At 41.1% G+C, this 24,270-nt stretch overlaps 1 protein-coding gene across 1 annotated transcript in view; it reads right to left on the bottom strand.

Annotated features, from left to right (window-relative positions):
• The window catches only part of LOC143268199 (uncharacterized), a 79,816-nt gene that overhangs the window by 32,852 nt on the left and 22,694 nt on the right, over positions 1 to 24,270 (bottom strand). The window contains exons 7-12 of the mRNA XM_076549345.1: positions 23,013 to 23,114; positions 16,895 to 16,962; positions 16,183 to 16,204; positions 8,139 to 8,200; positions 7,384 to 7,408; positions 4,040 to 4,147 (exon numbers count right to left, since the gene is read on the bottom strand). Of these exons, the coding sequence (XP_076405460.1) occupies positions 4,040 to 4,147; positions 7,384 to 7,408; positions 8,139 to 8,200; positions 16,183 to 16,204; positions 16,895 to 16,962; positions 23,013 to 23,114 (387 nt within the window). The remainder of the gene's footprint in view (positions 1 to 4,039; positions 4,148 to 7,383; positions 7,409 to 8,138; positions 8,201 to 16,182; positions 16,205 to 16,894; positions 16,963 to 23,012; positions 23,115 to 24,270) is intronic.

Genomic DNA, 24,270 nt, shown 5'->3' with positions numbered 1-24,270 from the left:
ACTCTCCATGGGAGGCCATACATTTTTGATGGAGGGGATGAGGGGTAGGCTGGGGGAAAAGACAGGAGAGGAGGAATGAGGGACAAATTTGTGGTTGGTATGTGAAATGAATAAATAGTTTCCTAAAAAGATGTTTGTCTAGCACACTCAAGCATTGATTTAAAAGATAATTTCCATTCTTCAAAGGACTTGGAGGGGAGTTTTAATCATTTCATTTCATTAATGGAAATCTGTGTATTTAACATATATTGCTTCTTTATTTCATATGTTGAGAAGGAGACAATATTCATGTTCCATTTATATCATAAGTATATCAATTATAGTAGGTTCATGTGATATTCATAAAATCAGCTAAACCATAACAATGAGAATTTTAGATTTACTAAACATTGTGTAGGTAATTGCTTTCTAATGATTGATGGTCTTATGAGTGAAATAAACAATCGAATTGAGCAAGTGAAATGTTACATAAATCAGTTCCAATGCAATAGAGACCCAAGAAAACAATCTCTGCAACGAGCAATGACATGGAAACTCAAGCAAATCATGCAAGTGATTAAGTATCTCAATGGTGGCATGATATTTGCCAATAATTAAACTTTACTACAACTTTAACCACAAATGGTTATGATTTTATTGTAATTGTGCCACATGCCATTCAGATTTCTTGTTCATGGGTATGCATGAATGTGCATGTGTGAGTGTAGTTTTGATAATAGGTGTGGATTAGATGCATTTGCTTGGTTGCAGGTAAGTGTTCCTGTGCATGGATGTGAGAGGAGGGTGTGGACTATCCTGCATTAGTCCACACACTCAGTTACCACCTGCCCTCCATTCTGATCCCCTAGTGTCAGAACCCTCACTGGTGGTATTGGCAGGGGGTCATCCTCCATAGTCCTTCTTGCCTAGCTTTATGAAGGACCCTCAACCTAATGCCAATTCAGGTATGGACACAAGCAAGTGCCCCATACCCAGGCTCTCTGGAGTATTTGAAACCTATTCTAAACCTGTTCTATCATAATGTGCTGCCCACCCATGAAGGCCCTCTATTCCCAGACCCAGGCAGATTTATCAACTCTCTTATGAGTCTGAATCACTTCTCTCCTTCCATTCCACCCACCAGCAGGCCCAGACCCAGAAAGGCAGCACATGTGTCAGCCCTTTTGCTGACTGTGACCCATGATACTCACTCTTCACCCTGTGTGACTATGCCACAACAAACAGATTATGGAGGCCAATACTAGGACCATCTTTTGAAATCTCACCCAGGACCCTTAACTCATCCCACCACTTAGTCTCAGACATAAAGTGGTAGCCAGATCCATGCATAGAAGTCGTACATTTTTGGCAAGGCCTAGGTGAAGGCCATGTGTTTTGTCTTCAAAAAAGCACTAAAGGTGGATATTTCTCAGAGGCATCTGCCTTTAGATGTAAAAAGAGGGTGTCTGTACATGAGGCTGCCTGCAGCACAGCTACAGACGGGTATAAAGTAGAGACAGTGTCAAGGAAGTTAGCAGACATTGCACTAATTGGGGTCAGAGCATTAGGTGTTTGAGAGTTCCAAAATGACCATCAAAAGTCAGTGGTTTGGCTTTGTCACTTTCCATAAATTTTGGGACAACTTTTTCAGGTTTTTTTTAATGTAATTTAGTTGTTCTTTTACACTAATCTGATTAGGAGACCTTTCCTAGCTGATTTTAGACTCAACTCTTCCCTCTCTTTTTTCATATTCAAGTGTATCAGCTGTTCAACAGCAAGGTTTCTCCTCTACCCACAAGGCAAGGGCATGAGTCAGATAAACTATTAAGATTCAACCGTCTTTCTGGGCATGCAGTCTCCAGAGAAGGTTTCTGTTTTGTCTTCTTCTCTCCAAGTTGTCTTGTGACTATGATGAGCTTAGTGAGGGAGAGAAAATTATGGAATAAAAGAGACATGGGACATAAGAGACTCATTTGGGCATTCTTTTGAGCAATGTTTCAATGTTCCCAGGTAGAAAGGATATCACACACCTTGATGCATTACCAGGTGCAGTGTCTACAGGACCCATGATCCCAGAGGAATGCACCAGATAAGGGAGGAAGAAGATAATGGGGGTAGAGACTGCTCCTAGATCTAGGAGGGACACCTTGCTCAGAAGCAATAACTGTTGAGTTTAAGGAGAGGAGACACAATGTATTAAGGCTACTGAGATTGTCTGTGAGAAGGAGCCGAGCCCAGAGTTGTTCAATGAGACAATGCAGAAGATCAGACAGACTTGTAAAGATCAAAGTCCATCAACCTACCAAAGAGATGAGAGCCTGGAGGAAACACACTCCTCAGATATGAACTCATTGCCGCCCAAAGACCACCATGTCAGATACTCCAGGAGAAATTCATAAATATACAAACATAGAGGACAGACACAGCCTGTAGCAAGATGTGTGTCAAGAAGGTTGCTCCCCAATTGCTCATGTCCTTCAGCTCTTGGAACATGGATATTAGCTTATGGGAACTTCCTAAGACACCCTCAGTATCTTGGAATCAGAATCAAGAATGCATGAAAAAGAGCCAAGGCAGGGGTCAGAGATCAGATCCCTGCTCACTCATAAGGTCAGAGGCTCAAGGATGAAGGACAAGTCTCTGACCTCCTTTACACTTCAGTCATCCTGCATGGCAGTCCAGGATGAGGCACATAGGCTGGAAATGAGCTACACATTAACACTAGGCCCTTCCTTGCCAGTATATTGCAGATGTGGTCGTTGTGTCAGACTAAACAGCCATTTTACCCAGCAGTCTACCCTGTTGCTGCCACGTGAAGCAGGAGTTAACAGTGAACAGAGGACTATGCATGGACTGCTACAAGTCCTGAAGGAAGAAATGGAAGGGCTCTGTTCTTCCTTTATCATTGGGCTTACTCTGCTAGACTATCACCTACAGGTTCCTTAGAGTACAAGAGAGAATACTGTTCCTCCCCAGACACAGTGGATCTATCACAGGTAAGGACACAAAGTGAACACAACACTTCATGGGCACTGTCATGGTGAATCTCAACAGTCAATTGGATGATACCCAGTACTGGGCAGCAAGTGTGAGATTAGAGCAGTTTAGGTTAGGTGAGGTGGAAAGACTACTGAACTCTGCATGACATCATGGCTTAGGAAGGGATCAAGGTTATATAAAAAGGTAAGCTGAGCATGAGCATTAAATCTTCTGGTCGCTGACATGTTATAACGGGACTCTGCCACAGATTCCTGCCTGTATATATAATTACCCTGTGTTACAGTCTATAAGCTGAGACTATATTGAAAATGTACCATTTCCCTTTTAGGTTATCTTCACAAGATTTTGTGACAACAACTGAATAAATTATCCAGGCAGGCATAGTTACAATGCAGAGCTAGTAAGTCCATCCCAAACCGTGAATTATTGGTAGTATCACAGACTTAAAACAGTAAATGTTCTGAGGAAATGTGTACCAATGAGAGGATAAGCAAAGCACATTAAATAGCACACTCTGCTCACTTTCCATTATGTCCTTGTAACAGGAACAGAACAGATACCTCCTATTTTTGTTGTCCTTAATGAAATCTTTACCCCATTGCTAACTGAAAAAACAATGCATAACATGACCACTAGTGGACTCTTGCTCATTGGATCATACCTGGAACATTGTTATCTAAGGTGAATCTCACCCTCTGTCATGAGATGCTAGAACTTTGCCAGGTTCCTTTTAGGAACATCAGCTCTACTCCATCTGCATTACCCACATGTGGGAGAAAGGATTAAGGGTGATTCACCTATTCCTGTCTACAGCAGGTGAAGCCACCCTGACTCATACTAATGAGCCTCAGTTTCCAACAGTTCATGCTATTGAATGAGAGCCAAAGGTGACATCAGATGCATTTTAAAATCTGTAGTTGTGTTTACATTGAAGACTTAGATATATTGGAATTATCCTACATAGGGAAATAGTCTTAAGCTTCTCTTTAGATTTACATATAAAGAAAATGATTATCACCACATTACACAACTGGACAGAATTACAGAATTCACAACATACCTTTTTCATTAGGAATTTCTATAGAATAAAATTTACAGATTTCTGGTGTCATCACATCTGTATGCGGTATTGCTTCTCTCTGCTGAATTCTCTTCAATAAAGGAGAAACTGGGAATGCATCGAGAATAGAGTTTCATGTCAGCCTCATGGCAGAAAAACAGAGGAAACTAACAACTGTGTGTTTGTACATTTGATCTGATTGCTTGTTTCCGGGTACAGTCATCAGAGTGAGATTGTGCTTCAGGAGGATCACTGAATAGTGTACAACCAGTTAAGCATTACATGAACATGACAAGTAAAAGCTAATTTATGTGGAAATGCAGAAGGAAGTGCCCCATGACTGAACACACTTTGTGAGTGTGGTGTCAGAGCAGAGTGGTATCACTCTAATCCTTCTTAGAGCCCATGACACCTTTGCAATGGCTCCATTCACCAGCTGCTCACTAAGACACTAAGAATTTCTTAAGGACTACCCACAGGACTCACTAAGCTAATACAGATCTTTGTAATATATACTATAGGAAAAAGCACAGGCATTCAGAAGTGCCCTGTGATGTCTGTGAGATACCAGAAGACTTCAGCTACACAGGAGTAACTGAATTCAGACAAACTGTTGCATTTACTCTAGAACACTGGAGAACTGTTATTCTTCATTCTTTGACTGCCCCTTATATAGTAGTACATCTCATGGACAATGTATGGCATTGTCCATGGGAGGTAGGAAGGTAAGAAGCTTTGAAAACTTGTGACATTTCACACAATGGAGCAGTAACAGCTGCATTTGTGTGCCAGTGACGACCTCTCCTGACAGAAACAACTGACAGGAGACATGCTCTGCAGGCAGTCCCTGACTCCAAGTGTGAGCTACCTCCCAAATGAGCTGTGGGATTCCTGGATCAGTAAACAGCACCTTCCTCTATCATCCTCAACCTGTCACCGGCCTCTCAGTGACTGAGTCTGAACCTCCGGAACAAAATTGGGAGGATACCAATGCTTCCAGGCTCCAAGTCAATCTAAACCAAGCTGTCACGTGGAGGATGGGAGGAAAGGAAACTCTTTTAATCTCACCAAACCTGGATAAACCCTCTACAGGAAGAGGCTGGAAAAGCAGCCTGGTGCCATTGTAGGTGACAGATGTCCCCTGAAACTGTGTGGACAGTCTGAACTGAGTTCAGCTAAAAGAATGGTAGTCTACACAGGCTACATGTGAGTTTGCAAGGTGCTGTTCATCTATTCTTCATGAAAGTTCTGTTTCTCCAGAATCTTTTCCCACACACAGACACACGGGCAATGGACGAAGTCCTACTCCCCTCTGTTGTTTTCTTTTCACTTTTTTTCAGAGAAACGGTCTCTGGCCCACAGTGATCTCAATGCCACTTTGTAGAAATAGATGACTTTGAACTTAAAATTCTCCCATCGGCACCTCTGAAGGAGGTTTATAAAGCTATACAACCACAGCACATCTTTTGCATACTGGGAGCTCAAACCCAAGGCCTTAGAAATGGTAGGTATGCAATAACCACATTCTCTCTCAAGAACTAGCTCTTCTTTGCCAAAGGCCTTCATAGCACATGCCTGAGCAAATATACAGAAACCATTTTGCAAATAACGATGCTCTTCTCACTCCTACCTGCTGCCTGTGGTCCCCCTAGTGCTTCCACTCACAGGCAGTATGGACACTGACTACCAGTGAGCAGAAGACCCTTGGAGCCCAGAGTCTAGCTCACATTTAAAAACCTGTTGCCAGGAGCTAAGGAGACCAGAGGTTAACATCCCCTGCTGTTCCTGTAGAGGACACAGGTCTGGTTGGTTTCTATCACAGAAAAAACAGCTCAAAACAGTCTATAACTCCAGTTGCTAGAAACCATACAGCTAATTTGAGTCTGCATATGTATCATAGCTACAAATGGTGCACATACATTTATGCAGGTGAACACTTGTATACCCAAAATGAAAATAAATATATCTTTAAAAAACGTCCTTCTATTAAGAAAATGCTTCAGCACAGATCCAGAGACACGTGGTAACTGGAGTTCCTAGTGGATATTATTGTTTAGATGAGTGTCTCTTTTGTGCTCATGCTAATGTTGTCTATTTACTAAATCTTGTAATTATTTTTTATATATATTACATTTATTTTTGTTCTATTAAAATCGTGATCTTAAATTTGCATGAGAGAATTTTTTAATTTTTCATTTTTTCCCTTTTGTTGGAAACAGATTTTTTCATACAATATTCCTAAATTATAGTTTCATCTCCCCCTGATCCTGCCAGTTCCTCCCAACCCCCCCCCTCATCTGGATGCACTCCCTATCTGTCTCCCACTTGAAATAAAAATTTCTGAAAGAAACAACCAAACATGACAAAAGAAATATAAGAGAAAGCAAAAACAATCATATCTAACTATTTCTTTAAAAAATCTTTCTTTCCTATTTGATACTATAATAAGGACATCATTTCCCACGCCTGTTTCTCAATGAAAACCCTCCTCTATACCCATAAACCTTTCCTTGCCCTCTTTCAAAGCATGGCTACTCTTCTAACTAACTGTTTGTGTGTGTGTGTGTGTGTGTATGTGTGTGTGTGTGTGTGTGTGTGTTCCAAATCAGTACTGTACTGTACTGTAAAACTCTAAGGGAAAAACCTCTGCCGCATCACCCCATGCATTGTCTGTCTCCCATTCTCAGATCACTGATCTGACTAGAAGCCTGTGGGCATTCTAACCTTTCATTTTTCTGAATGTCTGTAGGTAGATGAGAAACAATACCCTGGGCATTTGCCTTCTGTGGTAGTAACTACAGGGTCCTGATCTCTGCAGTTTTGACCTATTGAAGGCAGATACTGGGATGTTGCAAGTTAGGGATTACCAAGACCTCGGGCTATAGAAGGTCTCTTGATCTGCATGGACAGCCTCATCATTTACCTCTGTGCCATGGTTTATTCTTCCATAGAGTAGCACACAAACAAATAAATGTACTACATGTGATGGGCTTTGACATATATACTTTAGGTCAAGCGTGTATCCTAATATGGTAATTCAACAGCTTGTCCCTGTAGATTGGACTGAGCAATTGAGATACCTATCTTGGGGAAAACAGATTTAGATGTAGCCTGGTATACACCATTCCAGACTAACTACAGGCATCATAGCTGAATCCAGTGCATATGGACAAATGCCTCCACTATTTTTTTTTAACTTAGGGGTCCACTTTAAAAAAAAATACAGTCCAAATGCTCCCAATAGGTGGCATAAATCACAGTGGCTGCTTAGATATAAGGATACCCAGTATTTATAAAATTCATTTGTAAAGGGTGTCTTAAGGAAGAGATTCCATAATACATACTCCTTCTTTGGCTGCGGCAACGCACCTGAAACATAAAAGAAAGAAAACAGTCTGTGGCCTAGGTCATGATGAGTTCTGTTTGCATGGGTCATTGAAACACATATGAACATGATATAATGCCAATCAAAGTGGGAAAGAGTCTTCAAATAAAAGACTCTGCTTTAGTATATATGATGGTGTCACAAAAGAACTGGTGTTCCTCACTTGTACCCCTTCCCACTTTTGCTGGTTCCCACACCAGATCAAGAGGCACTATCTGTTTGGTCTCTGCTGCGTGTTCCCTAAGCCACACTGCAACATGCTGGAGCATCTTTATGATCCTGCTATGAAATTAACCCTGCCACAATGTAGCCTCAATTATTTACACTAATGCTCACGTGTTAAAAGTCTAACCTTCAGCATCCCTACACTGGACATAGGAAGATTGCTCCATATGACTGTTGTAGAACGTACTGCATGGAAATTGAGGGGATCTGAAGTGCCTGACAACTTCTAAACCAAAACTTTAAGTTTTATCTAAGAGGATCTTTTTTCTCCAGAAGAAAAAGCCTGCTCACAAGACTGATAATTAACACTGGATGCTTTGATGCTCTATTCAGTTTGGAACAGGCTGGTACAATTCTTCTTCTCCCCTTCCAAACTAACTCTCTAATACCCATGATGCCTGCTCAGTTTTGTTGTTCAGTGGGATATCCTCTGAAACATAAGATCACTAAAGTAACCTTTCTACTTTAGAGAGAAAAAGGCCCTCTTACCTCCAAGGGATTTTCTTCTGTGCGGCCATCTGGTCTAAGTGTGTCATCATTTTCCGTTAAACCTAGGGGGACAGAAAGTCATGAGCTTGCAGACTGTCAGCTCTTGGTCCTGCTTCCTACCTATGTAGTATCCTTACTTGATGTGGGTAAAAGTGCATGGACTTAGGACATGTGACTAGACCTACTGAACAGGATGGTTGGGCAGCTGCTGAACCGTCTTCCCTTGAAGGAAATTAAAGCAGAGAAAGACCAGGAGAGATATGAGTAAGAGATTTGTTGCATTTCTAGACAGTGGACACCCAAAGCAACATAAAATAATCTGTCTTTGATTGTGTATTGTTAAATTAACATTTTCACATGTATTCTGTTTAGGGCCACTTGTGAAGTCTCATTTTGGGTGTGGAGGTCAGTGGATAGCTTGTGGGATCTGTTCCTCCCCTTTTGCCAGGTGTGTTCTGAGTTTCAAATCCAGGTCATTGGGCTTAGAGAAGGCATCGATTTCCTTGGAAAGAAGAATTTTATCCTTCCCTGTGGCCAAACTTGTGTTTAAACTTTAGTGTTTAAGTTTACAATTTTTATCATTCCAATTTCAGGTAAGAGTTGACAGATGAGGACGGCAGGAATACAATCTTTTATGTAGTAAAAGTCTCACATGAAACTCTCAACTTGGAAAGAAGAGAATCACTATGAAGGAAGCAGCTGTATAGGATGTCAGCATTTTACTCCAAGATCAAAAAACATAAAGAAATTTGCACGGACTAGGAAGAGAATCACAAGCTAAGAGCAGAACTAGAAATACAAAAGAAACTCCAGGACTTAGAAGATGTGTAACGATAGAATGTTGGCAGATAAATGCCTAGTGATATATGAGAGTGCTTTCATTAGCCACTCTCAAGAAAAAAACCCATGAACTACTAGGAGAAGCAAAGACCATTTTGAAAGATGAAATAGGCAACTTTGAATCCAGAGTGACATCCATTCAGCAGGTGTTAGCACATCTGAAAGTTCAGTTGGATGCAAAAATTGTCCATCAACATAACCAGTGAGGCTGGTGAAAAGGAATAACATCAATATGCAAATATTAAAATATTTGTATATCTTATCTGGAGCTGTGGGTTGTAGTTTGGTTACCCTTTTCTTTACTTCTGGTATCCATTTATGAGTGAGTACATACCAGAGAAGCTAGGTAACAAGGAGGACCTAAGAGGGATGCAAGGAATTCCTGGGAGAGGGAAATAGATGAGACTTCCTGAGTGAACTGGGGGTTATGGGGGACAATGGAGGGTAGTTGTATGGGATGTGAGCATAGGGGAATGGGATGGTGGAACTGGAACAGGGGCAGAGTGGGAGAGCAATGAAAGAGATATCTTGATAGAGGGAGACATTATGGTATGGATAGGGAGAAACCTGGTCAGGGAAGTTCCCAGGAATCCACAGGCATGACCCCAGCTAAGATTACTAGCAATAGTGGAAAGGGTGCCTGAGTTGTCCTACCCTGGTGATCAGATTGGTGAAAAGCCCTAACTGTCATCATAGAGCCTTCAGTGAATAACTGATAGAAACCCATGCAGAGAGCTAAGCACCAGGCTGAGTTCCAGAAGACCAGTCGATGAGAGGGAAGATTGATTCTATGATCAAGGGGCATCAAGACCATGATGGGAAGACTTACAGAAACAACTGAACCAAGCTAGTGGGAACTCATTAACTCTGGACCCACAGCTGTGGAGCCTTACATGGGACTGTACTGGGCCCTTGGTGGGGGTGAGATATTTGTGTAGCTTGGTGTGTTTCACTGCACCCTGACTGTAGGAATAGGATCTATCCCTGGAGCATGAGCTAGCTTTTTGGAGCCCATTGCCTAATGTGGGACATCTTGCACAGCCTTGATGAAAGGGTGTGGGGCTTGGACCTTCCTCAGCTGAATGTTCTGGGTTTTGCTGACTCTCCATGGGAGGCCATACATTTTTGAAGGAGGAGATGAGTGGTAGGCTGTGGGGAAAGGCTAGAGGCAGAGCAGAAGGGATGAAGGAGGTATCTGTGGTCAATATGTGGAATGAATAAAAAATTTCTTAAAAAGATTTGTCTAGCAAACTCAAGCATTGTTGAAATGATAATTTCCATTCTTCAAAGGACATGGAGAGGAGTTTTAAACATTTCATTTCATTAATGGAAATCTATATATTTAATGTATTTTGCTTCTTTATTTCATATTTTCAGAAGGAGACAATATTTATGTATCCATTTCATATCATAAGTATATCAATTTTAGTGGGTTCATGTGATGTTCATAAAATCAGCTAAACCAACAACGAGAACTTTAGATTTTCTCAATATTGTGTAGGTAATTGCTTTCTAATGATTGACGGTCTTATGAGTGAAATAAACACTCAAATTGAGCAAGTGAAATGTTACATAAATCAGTTCCAATGCAATAGAGACCCAAGGAATCAACAATCTCTGCAATGTGCAATGATCTGGGAATACAAGCAAATCATGCAAGTGATTAAGTTTCCCGATGGTGGCATGATATTTGGCAATAATTGACTTTACTACATCTTTAACCAGAAATGGTTATGAATTTATTGCAATTGTGCCACATGCCATTCAGATTTCTTGTTCATGGGTATGCATGAATGTGCATGTGTGAGTGTAGGTTTGATCATAGGTGTGGATTAGATTCATTTGCTTGGCTGCAGGTAAGTGTTCATGCACATGGATGCGAGAGGAGGGTATGCACTATCCTGCATTAGTCCACACACTCAGTTACCACTTGCCCTCCATTCTGATCCCCTAGTGTCAGATCCCTCAGTGGTGGTATTGGCAGGGGTCATCCTCCATTGTCCTTCCTGCCTAGCTTTATGAGGGACCCTCAACCTAATGCCAATTCAGGTATGGACACAGGTAAGTGCCCCATACCCAGCTCTCTGGAGTATTCTAAACCTATTCTAAACCTGTTCTATCATAATGTGCTGCCCACCCATGAAGCCTCTCTATGCCCAGACCCAGGCAGATTTATCAACTCTCTTATGAGTCTGAATCACTTCTCTCCTTCCATTCTACCCACCGGCAGGCCCAGACCCAGAAAGGCAGCACATGTGTCAGCCCTTTTGCTGACTGTGACCCATGATACTCACTCTTCACCCTGTGTGACTATACCACACCAAACAGGTTATGGAGGCCAATACTAGGACCATCTTTTGAAAGCTCACCCAGGACCCTTAACTCATCCCACCACTTAGTCTCAGACATAAAGTGGTAGCCAGATCCATGCACAGAAGTCGTACATTTTTGGCAAGGCCTAGGTGAAGGCCATGTGTTTTGTCTTCAAAAAAGCACTATAAAGGTGGACACTTCTCAGAGGCTTCTGCATTTCCATGCAAAATGAGGGTGTCTGTACATGAGGGTGCCTGCAGCACAGCTACAGACGGGTATAAAGTAGACACAGTGTCAAGGAAGTTAGCAGACATTGCACTAATTGGGGTCAGAGCATTAGGTGTTCGAGAGTTCCAAATTGACCATCAAAAGTCAGTGGTTTGGCTTTGTCACTTTCCATAAATTTTGGGACAAACTTTTTCAGGTTTTTTTAATGTAATTTAGTTGTTCTTTTACACTAATCTGATTAGGAGACCTTTCCTAGCTGATTTTAGACTCAACTCTTCCCTCTCTTTTTTCATATTCAAGTGTATCAGCTGTTCAACAGCAAGGTTTCACCTCTACCCACAAGGCAAGGGCATGAGTCAGATAACCTATTAAGATTCAACCGTCTTTCTGGGCATGCAGTCTCCAGAGAAGGTTTCTGTTTTGTCTTCTTCTCTCCAAGTTGTCTTGTGACTCTGATGAGCTTAGTGAGGGAGAGAAAATTATGGAATAAAAGAGACATGGGACATAAGAGACTCAGTTGGGCATTCTTTTGAGCAATGTTTCAATGTTCCCAGGTAGAAAGGATATCACACACCTTGATGCATTACCAGGTGCAGTGTCTACAGGACCCATGATCCCAGAGGAATGCACCAGAGAAGGGAGGAAGAAGATAATGGGGGTAGAGACTGCTCCTAGATCTAGGAGGGACACCTTGCTCAGAAGCAATAACTGTTGAGTTTAAGGAGAGGAGACACAATGTATTAAGGCTACTGAGATTGTCTGTGAGAAGGAGCCAAGCCCAGAGTTGTTCAATGAGACAATGCAGAAGATCAGACAGACTTGTAAAGATCAAAGTCCATCAACCTACCAAAGAGATGAGAGCCTGGAGGAAACACACTTGTCAGATATGAACTCATTTCCACCCAAAGACCACCATGTCAGATACTCCAGGAGAAAGTCATAAATATACAAAACATAGAGGACAGACACAGCCTGTAGCAAGATGTGTGTCAAGAAGGTGGATCCCCAATTGCTCATGTCCTTTAGCCCTTGGAACATGGGTATTAGCTTATGGGAACTTCCTAAGGCACCATCTGTATCTTGGAATCAGAATCAAGAATGCATGAAAAAGAGCCAAGGTAGGGGTCAGAGATCAGATCCCTGCTCACTCATAAGGTCAGAGGCTCAAGGATGATGGACACGTCTCTGACCTTCTTTACACCTCAGTCATCCTGCATGGCAGTCCAGGATGAGGCGCATAGGCTGGAAATGAGCTACCCATTAACACTAGTCCCTTCCTTGCCAGTATATAGGAGACGTGGTAGTTCTGTCAGAGTAAACATCCATTTTACCCAGCACTCTACCCTGTTGGTGCCACGTGAAGCAGGAGTTAACAGTGAACAGAGGACTATGCATGGACTGCTACAAGTCCTGAAGGAAGAAAGGGAAGGGCTCTGTTCTGCCTGCTTCATTGGACCCTGACTGCTAGACTGCTCTTGAATAATCCTTTTGTACACTGTGAATATATGTTGGTGTGATTGGTTTAATAAACAAGCTAAATGGCCAATAGCTGAACAGGTAAAAGTTAGGTGGGAAAGCCAAATTGAGAATGATGGGATATGGAAGGGTGGTGTCAGAGGAGTTGCCAGCCAGATGCAGAACGAGTCAGACATACCTAATTGGATAGACGTAAAAGCGCTAAGCCTCATGGGAGAATATACATTAATAGGAATGAGTTGTAAGAGCTAGTTAGTAATAAGCCTGAGCTATTGGGTAAACATTTATAATTTATGTTAAAGCTCAATGTGGTTTTTATGAAGCTGCTGCTAGCACCCAGAGAAACTCTGCCTACAATAGACTATCATCTACAGGTTTCTGTGAGTATAAGAGAGAATGTTGTCCTTCACCAGACAGAATGGCTCTATCGTGTTAGTACACAAAGTGAACTCAATACTTCATGGGCACAATCATGGTGAATCTCAACAGTCAAACAGTCAATTGGATGATACCCAATACTGGGCATGGAAGTGTGAGATTATATCTATTAGGTTAGCTGAGGTGGGATGACTAGTGAACTCTTCTTGGCATTATTGCTTAAGAAGGTGTGATGGTTATTGCTTGCCAACTTGTTTGCATCTGGAATGAACTAACCCCCCAAAATGGAGGGCATATCTGTGAGGAATTTTTTTCTTAAGTTGAAGTAGGAAGACCCACTTCTAATTTGGATCTTTGGAAGAAATAGGCTGTAATGCCAGTGAAGGAATGCACTTGTTAACAAGACCAGAACAATCAGGCAAAGAGCAAAAGCTTCCTTCTTCCATGTTCTTATATAGGCTTCCAGCAGGAGGTGTGGGCTGGATTAAAGTGTGGCTTCCTGCCTCAAGTTCTCAGTTAAAGGCATGTGTCTTCATGCCTCAATTGCTTGTCTTTTCCCAGCTCAAAAGATCTAGATTAAAGATGTGTCTTCCTACATCAAAGGGGGAAGTGAACAGGAGCTCCCATTCCTAACCAAGAAGCTATCTTCATTGGCAAACTCAAGGGAAAAATCAGTTTTCTCCAATAGAGTCTCATTAGGTATATTAACCACGCTTAAGGGTAGACCCAATGCAAGCATGCAAGCTGTAGATGGCCAACACACAACATACTTAATGGTTTTGTAGACTTTTTGGGTCTCATATTGCTTTTGGGGGAGCATTTTTAAAATCTTACTGGTCTTTTACAAGTATATTATAGTTTCTGATTTGGTGTTTTTATGTTGCTTTGTTGAGTGTGTGTGTGTGTGTGTGTGTGTGTGTGTGTGTGTGTGTGTATTTGTTGTGCTTTTACACTGATTATATATTGGTTTTCTTTTTTAATTTGCTTGTTTCTTTTCTACAGTGAGAGATAAAGATAGTGGATGGGTGGTAAGGTGGGGAGAATCTGGGAAGAGATGGAGAAGGGGAAACCAAGATCAGAATATATTGTATAAGTTTTCAAGAAAGAAAAGGAAAACATTAAATTTTAAAAAGCAACCCTTGAAAAAGGAGTAATGTCCTGGGAAATACTGTCTTCAAATGGCAAAGTACACTTTCCCCAGACTCTGCTTACCACTGTGCCATTGAAAGAGGAAAAGGACACCCCCCTCTCATTTTCCTTGTCCTTATTGATATCTTTCCCACTCCCTGATCCTCTAACACAATGTGTAACATGACCACCCCTGGATCCTTGCTCATTGGATCAAACCAGGAACACTGTTATCTAAGGTGAATTTCACCCTCAGTCATGAGACGCTGGAACTTTACCAGGTCACTTTGAGGAACATCAGACCTACTCCATCTGCATCACCCACATGTGAGAGAAAGTATGAGAGAGGGTGGTTCACCCATTCCTGTCTACACCCGGTGAAACCACCCTGATGCATACAAGATGAGCCTCAGTTTCCACCAGTTCATGCTACTGAATAAGGTGACATCAAATGCATTTTAAATTCTGTGGTTGTATATACATTGAAGACGTAGATATATTAGTATTATTCTACATAGGAAAAAGTCTTAAGCTTCTCTATAGATTTATATATGAAAGAAAATAATTTGCAACAGTATACACAATTGGACAGAATTATGGAATTCCCACAGCACCTTCCATTTTTATTGGTGTTGTTTGTGTGCTACTTCAGGAACGGGAGATCCTTCCACATCCTGAGGGGCAACAGCTTGCTCCTGACAAATTTCCCTTAAGAATTCAGGAACTGGGAATGCATTATAACAGGGAGTCATGTCAGCCTCATGACAGAAAAACAGAGGAACCTAACAACTGTGTGTTTGTCCATTTGATCTGACGGCTTGTTTCCGGGTACAGTCAACAGAGTGAGAATGGAGCTTCAGGAGGATCACTGAATCAGTTAAGCAATACATGGACTGTGTAGGTAAAGTCTAAATTCATGGCAACGTGACAATAGAGAATACTGGAAAAAGCCATGTATAGCAAAAGCCTAAGTGAAAAACCCCTGCCCCATCTCCCCATGCAGTGTCTGTCTCCCATTCTCAGAAGCGCTGATCTGACTAGAAGCTTGTGGGCTTTCTAACCTTTCATTCTTTGGAATGTCTGTATGTAGATGAGAAGTAATGCCCTGGGCATTTCCCCTCTGTGGTAGTCACTACAGGGTCCTGATCTCTGCAGTTTTGACCTATTGAAGGCAGATGCTGGGATGCTGGAAGTTAGGGATTACTAAGTGCTTGGGCTACGAAATGTTTCTTGATCAATTCTTGAACAGCCTCATCACTTACCTCTGTGCCATGGTTTATTCTGCCATAGAGTAGCACACAAACAAATAAATGTACCACATGTAATGGGCTTTGAACATATATACTGTAGGTAAAGTTTTCATCCTAATTTGTTAATTCATTAGTTTGTCACAGGAGATTTGACTGGGTAATCAGGATACCTATCTTGGGGAAAAACAGATTTAGACACAGCCTGGTACAGAACATCTCAAACAATCTAACGAGATCAGATCTGAATCCAGTGACAGTAGACAACCCCAGTTTTTTTTTTTTTAACTTCAGGTACTACTTTTTTTTAAAAACCAAAATCCAAGTTCTTCCCTATAGGTGGCTTAGATCACAGTGGTGCATTAGACATGAGGATACCCAGTAATTATACTTTTCTAAAATGTGTCTTAACAAGGAGATTTTATAATACATACTGGTATGTTTTCTAGACTCCACCTGAAATTTAAAGGAAAGAAAACAGTTTGAGGCACAGGTCATACTAAATTCTGTTTACATGGGTCTTTAGAACACATGTTGACATAGTATGATGCCAATCAAAATGGGCAAGAGTCCTATGTGTTAGTATATTATGTGACAATGTCCCAGAAGAACTAGGACTCTATAGTTTGTGCCATTCCCACTTTTGCTGGTTCAAAGGCCAAATTAATTTGTTTGGTCTCTGCTGAATGTTCCCTAAGCCAAGCTGCATCTTTATAACCTGACTGTGAGATAATTCCTCCTCCAGCTGGGCCTCAATTATTTACACTAATCCTCATGCAGTAGAAGTCTTACCACTCAACATCTCCATGCTGAAACCCAGAAACTTTGGAACATAAGTAGAACATAAACTGCATCAAGATTTTAGAAACCAGAAGTGGCTGTCAACTTCTGAGTGAAAATTATACACGCATCTAAAGAGGAACCCTTTTCTTCAGGAGAAACTATCCTCTCACACAAACTGTGATAAATGGCACTGCATACTTTTATGTTCAGTTCAGTCAGGAGCAGGCTGGCACAATTCCAGTTCCTTTTCTCCCTGAGCTAACCCATGATGCACCTGGCTTTTGTTAACTGAATTTCATATCCACTACAATGTAAGGGACAAAGTAACTTTTTATATTACTTTGAGAGGAAAGGCAGTCTTACCTCCACCATCATCACGGGTAGCTCTCCCTGTTTTCTAGAAGAAAATGTAGTGGAGTTTTCGTGTATCTCTAAAAAGACAGAAAGTAACTTGTCAACACATGGTATTGTTTTTAATTACTCCAGGGATGTATAGAAGTCTATGTGGCTAGCATATGTGACTTGATCTAATTGTTCCCCCCAATCCACTCCTCCTCTGCTTCTCTGTTCAGAAAGGGGTAGGCCTCCCGTGGGTGTCAACAAATCATGGCACGACAAGTTGCCATGGGACTAAGCACCCCCCTTGCAATAAGGCTGGGCAAGGCGATCCAGTATAAGGAACAGAATCTTAAGAGCCAGCCAAAGTGTTAGGAATGGTTTGCTTTCTGCTTATTCCAGAACTGTGGATTATATTACTGTCACACAAATTAAGGCAAAGAGAAGAACTGAAGAGAAATGAGGAACAGAACTTTTGGCTTCCTAGACAATGGGAATCTAAATCAATGTGGAAGAATCTTTCACTGCATGAAAGTAAATAAGTCTTTCAAAATACACACTGCATTTATTCTGGTTGGAGGAAACCATGCATGTGTGTCTGTGTGCAGGTGGAGTTAGGAGGAGCTCTTCAGGGGTCTGGTTTTCTCCTTTCACCATGTGAGTTGTGGGATTCAACTGCAGTTAGGTCAGCAGGCTGGGCTGAAAAAGTCATTATGCACTGATCCAACCTATCTTTTCTAATAAAAGAAGCTTTATGATTAAGCAACAAAATACTGTCACTTCCTGTTTTAAAGCAGGGAACAATTGATACTTCCTGAGGCACATGTCTCAAATCTATTTCAACCTCCACCAATCCATATATGTTGACTCAGAATTTATCACTAGTTATGATCCATGCTAATGTATCCATTTTACTTGGGAAATTTTACTAGGATGAACATATCTGAAAATATTCTTGCCTATGTTGTGTGTACATTATTCCCTAAAGTATAGCACATCCTGTATTATATTTTGTTATACTGTGCTGAGTATTGTCAGTATTCTACAGGGTTCTAAGGAGCATGGAGAACATGTATGTGTTATAGCCCTATAAGACACAGTGTAATATAAGGGCTTGATTAGTTTCAGATATTGGTGCTAAGGAGTCTGGAAAAAATTCTAAGGAAATACTGAGACAACTGTACATAGTAACACAACTCTGCAAGTCATGACGAAAGAAGGAAAGGAAGCATGGAACCACCTTCCAAATTCACATTATCTAAGAATTCATCCAAAGTACAATGTGAAAGAATCAATCAAAAATTCCAGAAATTTAAGTTCAATGTTGAGTTAGTAGAGCAATTGGGAAACAGTCAATTTGGGTATAGCTGACAACAATGATATTATCAACTATCAAGTACCAACATTTATGGAATTACCACACAAAAAAAGAGCAAAATTAACATATGTCTCAAATTTAAAGGTAACACTGGACAGAAGTCAGAATAAGAAATATATCCTTTTCAATTGGCACAGTATAGTCACAGTGTACCATCACATAGTGTACCACTCTCAGAAGAGCACTTGCATGTAAGACTGCACCCACACCACCGCCTTCTCCTCCCATCTCGTTAGTTCCCTTTACTTTGTTCACATCATATACACATATGTAATTTTATTTTTACATAAAAACCTAGTCCTTCAAATGAAAGAAATTACCTGGGACTTGCCTTTTTCAATGAACATAAGACATTTAACATGGCAAGTATATTCACTTACATCTATGTTCTGCAAATGACATAATCCCATGCTCCTTAATAGTTTACACAGTGTCTTACTTAGGGTTTCTATTGCTGTGACCAAACACTATGATCATAAACAACTTGTAGAGGAAAGAGTTTATTTCAGCATACAATTCTCTCTTCACACTCAGTTTCTGGGGGAACTCTGGACAGGAACTGAACAGGGTAAGAACAGAGTCAGGAGAGGATGGAAAGGCCATGAAGGAGTGATGCTTACTCACCAAGGCTCGCTCAGCCTGCTTTCTTACAGCACTCAGTGACACCACCATAGGGGTGGCACTGCCTACAGTGAGGTGGGCCCTCACATATCAATCATCAATGAAGAAAATGCACCACAGGCTTGCCTATGGGTGAATCTGGTGGCAGCATTTTCTGAATGGAAGTTTCCTCTTCCCAAATGACTCTGGTTTGTGACAAGTTAAAAAAAAAAACCAAACAAAACAAAAAACAAAGACAGCACACCTGGATTTCAGGGAGAAGGGGATTCTGACCCCCGTTTTAATTTTTGAAACTATAATTCAGTTACAACATTTCTCCCTTCCCTTTTGGGGAAGGGAATTCAAATTAAGCAAAGTATAAGTAACCTGAAAATTCAAGATGCTAGGAATATGACCTTTCATGAAGTAAAAATCACATATAGACTACTCTACTTCCTAAAATCTTTTCTGTTAATATTAAGCTCCTTGTGGTCTGGCAGCTTTATTGGTGAAATTAAGGGTTAAGGCCAACAACTGAAATGCTATGTATATTAGAAGCAAGGAACTATATGAGAAAGCCACAGACGATCACAACTTTTGTGATTAGAATCTCAAGGATTTTACGATATGTTTGAAATACTTGACCTTATTGCAATAGTAATAGAAGTTGGTTATGAGACTGTTGCAGTAACGTAAAATGTATTTCAGGTAATTGTATCGTGTGTGTGTGTGTGTGTGTGTGTGTGTGTGTGTGTGTGTGTGTGTGTGTGTGTAAATGCCTGACAATTAAAATATGAGAGCTAAAAGAGTGCATGGCATACCATGATGTATCACCCTTTCTCCTTTCTTTCAGACAGGGTCTCTCACAGATGCCGTAGATAGGATGACAGCTAGCAAGCACTAGAAATACTACGGTCTATTCACTCAACAGCATGGGATTACAAATATGAACAGTTCTGTCCAATTTTTTTGTATGTGTGTGAGCAGATTCAAGCTCAGATCTACTGCTTTTTCAGTAAGTATTCTTCTCATTGAGCCATTAATTACCTCAATGATAAATCTTATAAAGCTATTTGAAATGGTATGTTGATCTTGGTTGCAAATCTCTCAAACAGAACTCACCATATGGCCTGTAAGTGTGTAAATAATGATCAAATTTAAGATTTTATCATACTTCATACATATTTTGTGGAAATAAACCAAAACAGATAATGGCCTGTAAATTATGCATGTATGTTTTAATCTTAACTTCATAATATTTCTAGGCCATGTAGTATACATGTAAGCTTTGTACAGCTGGCACAAGTCTTTAAGGAAATTGCAAATACAACAAAAATAAGTAGGGACTTTTTTTCACAAGGTCAATGTCAAGGATACGCACCTTCATTTTACTTCATTTAGGGAAAGCTATAAGGAGAGAGATAACTCAGTGGGGTTTCTGTCCTCCCATGCAAAAGAGGCATTCTGTACAGGACAGGCTGCCTCCAGCCCAGTTACTAGTGGAGAGAGAGTGGAGTGTTGGGTCAAATTTCAGACAAGATACCTTCCTAATTTGTGTCATAGCACTGAGAGTTTCATGAGGGCCAATGTGATGACCACATGCCAGTCACTCCTTCACCTTCTTCCTTACAATCCCTAAGGTTTGGGACAACCTTTTCTGGGTTTATTGTTCTTCTAATATACAGTCTTGCCCTGTTTATGGGACTTCCTCTGGCTGACTGAGTCCAGCCTTTTCTTCTCTCTTCACATATCCATGCCATACAGCTAGGCATCAGGAGCCCTTTAGCTGTGCCTACCAGATCCAGGACTGAACCAGATAAACTACTAAGATTTGATATCTTTGCTCTCAATGGCCTTTCCTGTCCGGTGAGTTTGGTGAGGAAGAGATAATTAGAGATAATACAAAAGGCAAAGAACTATCTGGACTGAGTATGGGAGCATGCCAGAGGGATAGGCTATATTCTGTGGACAGTGTGTTCTACTATACAGTGTCAGGCACTAAATAATTAGTGGAAAAGAACCTCCAAGACTCTAAGGATAGCCAGGCACAGAACGCAGAATGAACATGGCACCCAGGAAATAGGGAAATTTCTGGAGAAGGATAAAGGGCAAGAAACTGTAACGAGGGATATGAAGTGTGTGCGGCTAGAGGTGGGGTCATGGGGCTCTGTAGGACACGCTACTCACAAGCAGGAGACCCAGAGTATACAGTGAGTAACACAATGCATTAATTCTACAAACACTGCCTGTTATGGTGGAGCCAAACACAGCTAAAGAATTAGAGAATGCAGGAGAAGCCAACACACTTGTGGGGATCAAGGGCCTCGAGCCTAATGAAGAGGCTCCAAGGAAGACACAGGAAACTCATTTCTGAGATTATGAACTCCTTCCCCTAAAGAAGACAAGTCAGGAAAGCCTATAACAAGTGAAAGATACAAATGGTGACAGCACAGAGGACAGACACAGCCCTGTGACCAGATAGGTGCCAAGATAGCCGATACCCAAGTGCCTATAGTCCTTTAGTCCTAGGAACTGAATGTTGAATGTTCTCAATATTGAAGGCTAAACCAAGAATTTCTGAAATGGGGCCAAGTGTGTGCTAGAGTTCAGGATCTAAGATGGACGTCAGACCTCTAATCTCCCTTGTCTCGGCCATCCTGTATGTCAGTCTGAGGTGAGGAACACTGCCTACAAAAGAGTTCAAGTCACCAGGTGGTAGGTGCACACCTATAATCCCAGCTCTCAGGAGGCAGAGGCAGGCAGATCTCCATGAATTCAAGGCCATTCTGGTCTACAAAGAAGTTCCAGGATAGTCATGGCAAATACACAGAGATCTTGAGAAACTAAAAAAAGAAAAAGAAATAAAAGAGCTAAAGTCATACACTGAGCCCTTACTCCCAGGACATTGTAGCCTTGGGGTTTTGACAGAACAAAAAGCCATTCTTGGGTCTCTTTAGCTACTCCACCCTGTGGGGTCCATGAAGTGCTGCTACAAGACCTGGGAGAAAAAGAGAGAGAACCTGTTTCTCGGGCATCATTGGGATCACACTATAAGACATTTACCTATGGGTTCTGGTAAGGAGAGAAAGTTGTTCCCTATAGATAAATTGGCCCTGATACAGGTTATACTCAAAAGTGAAAAACAACACTTCATAGGCTCCATGATGCTGAAACCCAGCTGTCAAACTGATGAGGTCTGTGTCCTCTGGGCATGCCCTTGGGGTTTATCTTGATTAGATTAAGTTAGATGAGAAGAGCTGTTCCCTATGGGTACGAGCATTCCCTTCGATGGGATTCTGGGCAGTATAAAAGTAAGAAAAGTCAGGAGAGTACATTCATTCATTTTTCTTTGCTTCTGGGCTCTGGTTGCAAGGTCACTCTCCCTCAAGTTTCTGCCTCTACTGCTTCCCAATTATGGACTCCAAACTCAAACTATATGGCAAACTAAACCTTTCTTTGCCCACTGCCTCTGGGAAAGTAATCCTAACAAAATTTCCAAGGAGAGGTATAACAACATTCCAACGCTTGTGCATTGGGAGTGGCAGAGGAAGAACAGTCTATGTGTTCTTGGAAATACAGTCTTTAAATAACAGAACCAGGAGCAAAGCACCCTTAACCCTACCAGTGTTAACTATTATGCATTGGAAAGAGGAAAAGCACACAGGTTTCTGTGTCCTTGCTGATCTTTCCCACTCCCTTGGCCTCCCAAGTACAAGGTCTAAGATGACCATGCCTAGGGCTCTCTCCCAATGGACCTGACTAGAAATGCCTTTATCTAATTCAAATTTCTTCCTCATTCTTGAGATTCTGGACATTAAACAGATCACTCTTGAGACTTTCCACATCTGCATCATCCATGTCTGGGACAAAGTGACTGAGAGGGTGGCTCAGTCATTCATGCCTACCCCAGGTGAAGCCATACTCATTCATAGGAAAGTCTCAGGTTTCCTATGGTTTACCACTACTTAATGAAAGGCAAAGGTTACCTTTAACCTTTAAACCTATTTATCCTATTTAAATTCTGTGGTTGTATTTCTACAGATAAGCTAGACAAATTAACAGTATCTACACACTAAAAACTACAGCAAAACGTCTCTATAGATTTATAAATAGTGCATAGTATAAAGGGCATCTATTATACATAACTGAACATAATTCCCTCAGTACCTTCTGTTTTAATGTATGTTTCTTTGGAGGTACCGGAGATGATTTCTGGTCCATCTGTATCAAGTGGGATCACGGTTGTTTTGATGGTCCTTTTCTTTAGTACTGCAGAAACAGGGAATGCAGTCACAACAGGGAAAGTTATGTCAGCTTCACATAGTTGAGTGTTTGTCACTTGATCTCCTTATTTATTTTCAGGTAAGTCACTGTAATTAGAATGGTGCTTCAGGAAGATCACTGTGTCAGTGTCCAATTAATTATGCATCACATGATGATGTAGATAAAGACTATTATGGTCACATGATGTAGGTAAAGTCTAAATTAGTGCAGATGTGACAATAGAGAAGGAAGAGCAACGTGACTATGTTACGTTGGTGTGGTGACTGATACGCAGCGTTCAAATCCCAGTTAGAGCATCATGACACAGTGAAATCTATGCAATCCCGCTGTGATCACATCTTTGCACCAGTGAACTAAAAATTCATAAGGACCCCCAGGAGTCTTATCGGTGTAAAAGATATGTTAAACCCTAAGGAAAAGCACATGGATTGTACAAGTGTTCTATGATGTTTGTGAAATGTAAAAACAATTCAATTAGACAAGAATGACTGAATCCTGAGCAAGTGTTTAGTGTGCTACACAACAGTGACCAGTGGTTGTTTAATTTCATTCTTTTCTTATCCGGGATATTTCACAGCTCATGCAGGACATATGGTATCACTTTAAGTAGGTTCAGAAGGTAAGCAGCTGTGTATTCCTCTAACTTTTTAACCTTGGGTACCATGTTAGGCATATCCATGATGCTCTGATCAAAGTCCCTGCCAGATATAAGCAAAGAGATAGATGCTGTGCCTTTGATCCCTGACTCCAATTATGTATTTCTTCCAAAATAAGTTGTAGAAGGTCTCTGAATTAGTAAACACAGCCTTTCTCCAACATCTTCATCCTACCAGGTACCTCTCAGCAAGTGACTCTGATCATCAAGGACCCACACTGAGAGGTGACTTATGCTTGTGCCTTCTGTGATGACTCAGAGTCTAAGTTATTCTAAATGAAATTGTCACATGAACGTTAGACCAAAAAAAAAAAAAACAGTTCCTTTAAATTGGCCAACCCTGTATAAACCCTCAACATGAACCGACAAGAAAAGGGGTCTAGTGCTTCATGGTGTAACTACTCTCGAGGTGCCAAGAGATAAGAGGAAGGCAGTGGCTGCACAAGGCATGGCAGTGCGTCTTATCTGCTCACTGTTCCCTCATCG

The sequence above is a fragment of the Peromyscus maniculatus genome, chromosome 12, assembly GCF_049852395.1.
Source record: "Peromyscus maniculatus bairdii isolate BWxNUB_F1_BW_parent chromosome 12, HU_Pman_BW_mat_3.1, whole genome shotgun sequence".
Taxonomy (NCBI): domain Eukaryota; kingdom Metazoa; phylum Chordata; class Mammalia; order Rodentia; family Cricetidae; genus Peromyscus; species Peromyscus maniculatus.
Note: the sequence above shows the minus strand (reverse complement) of the source record. Positions and strands in the feature narration are given on the sequence as shown.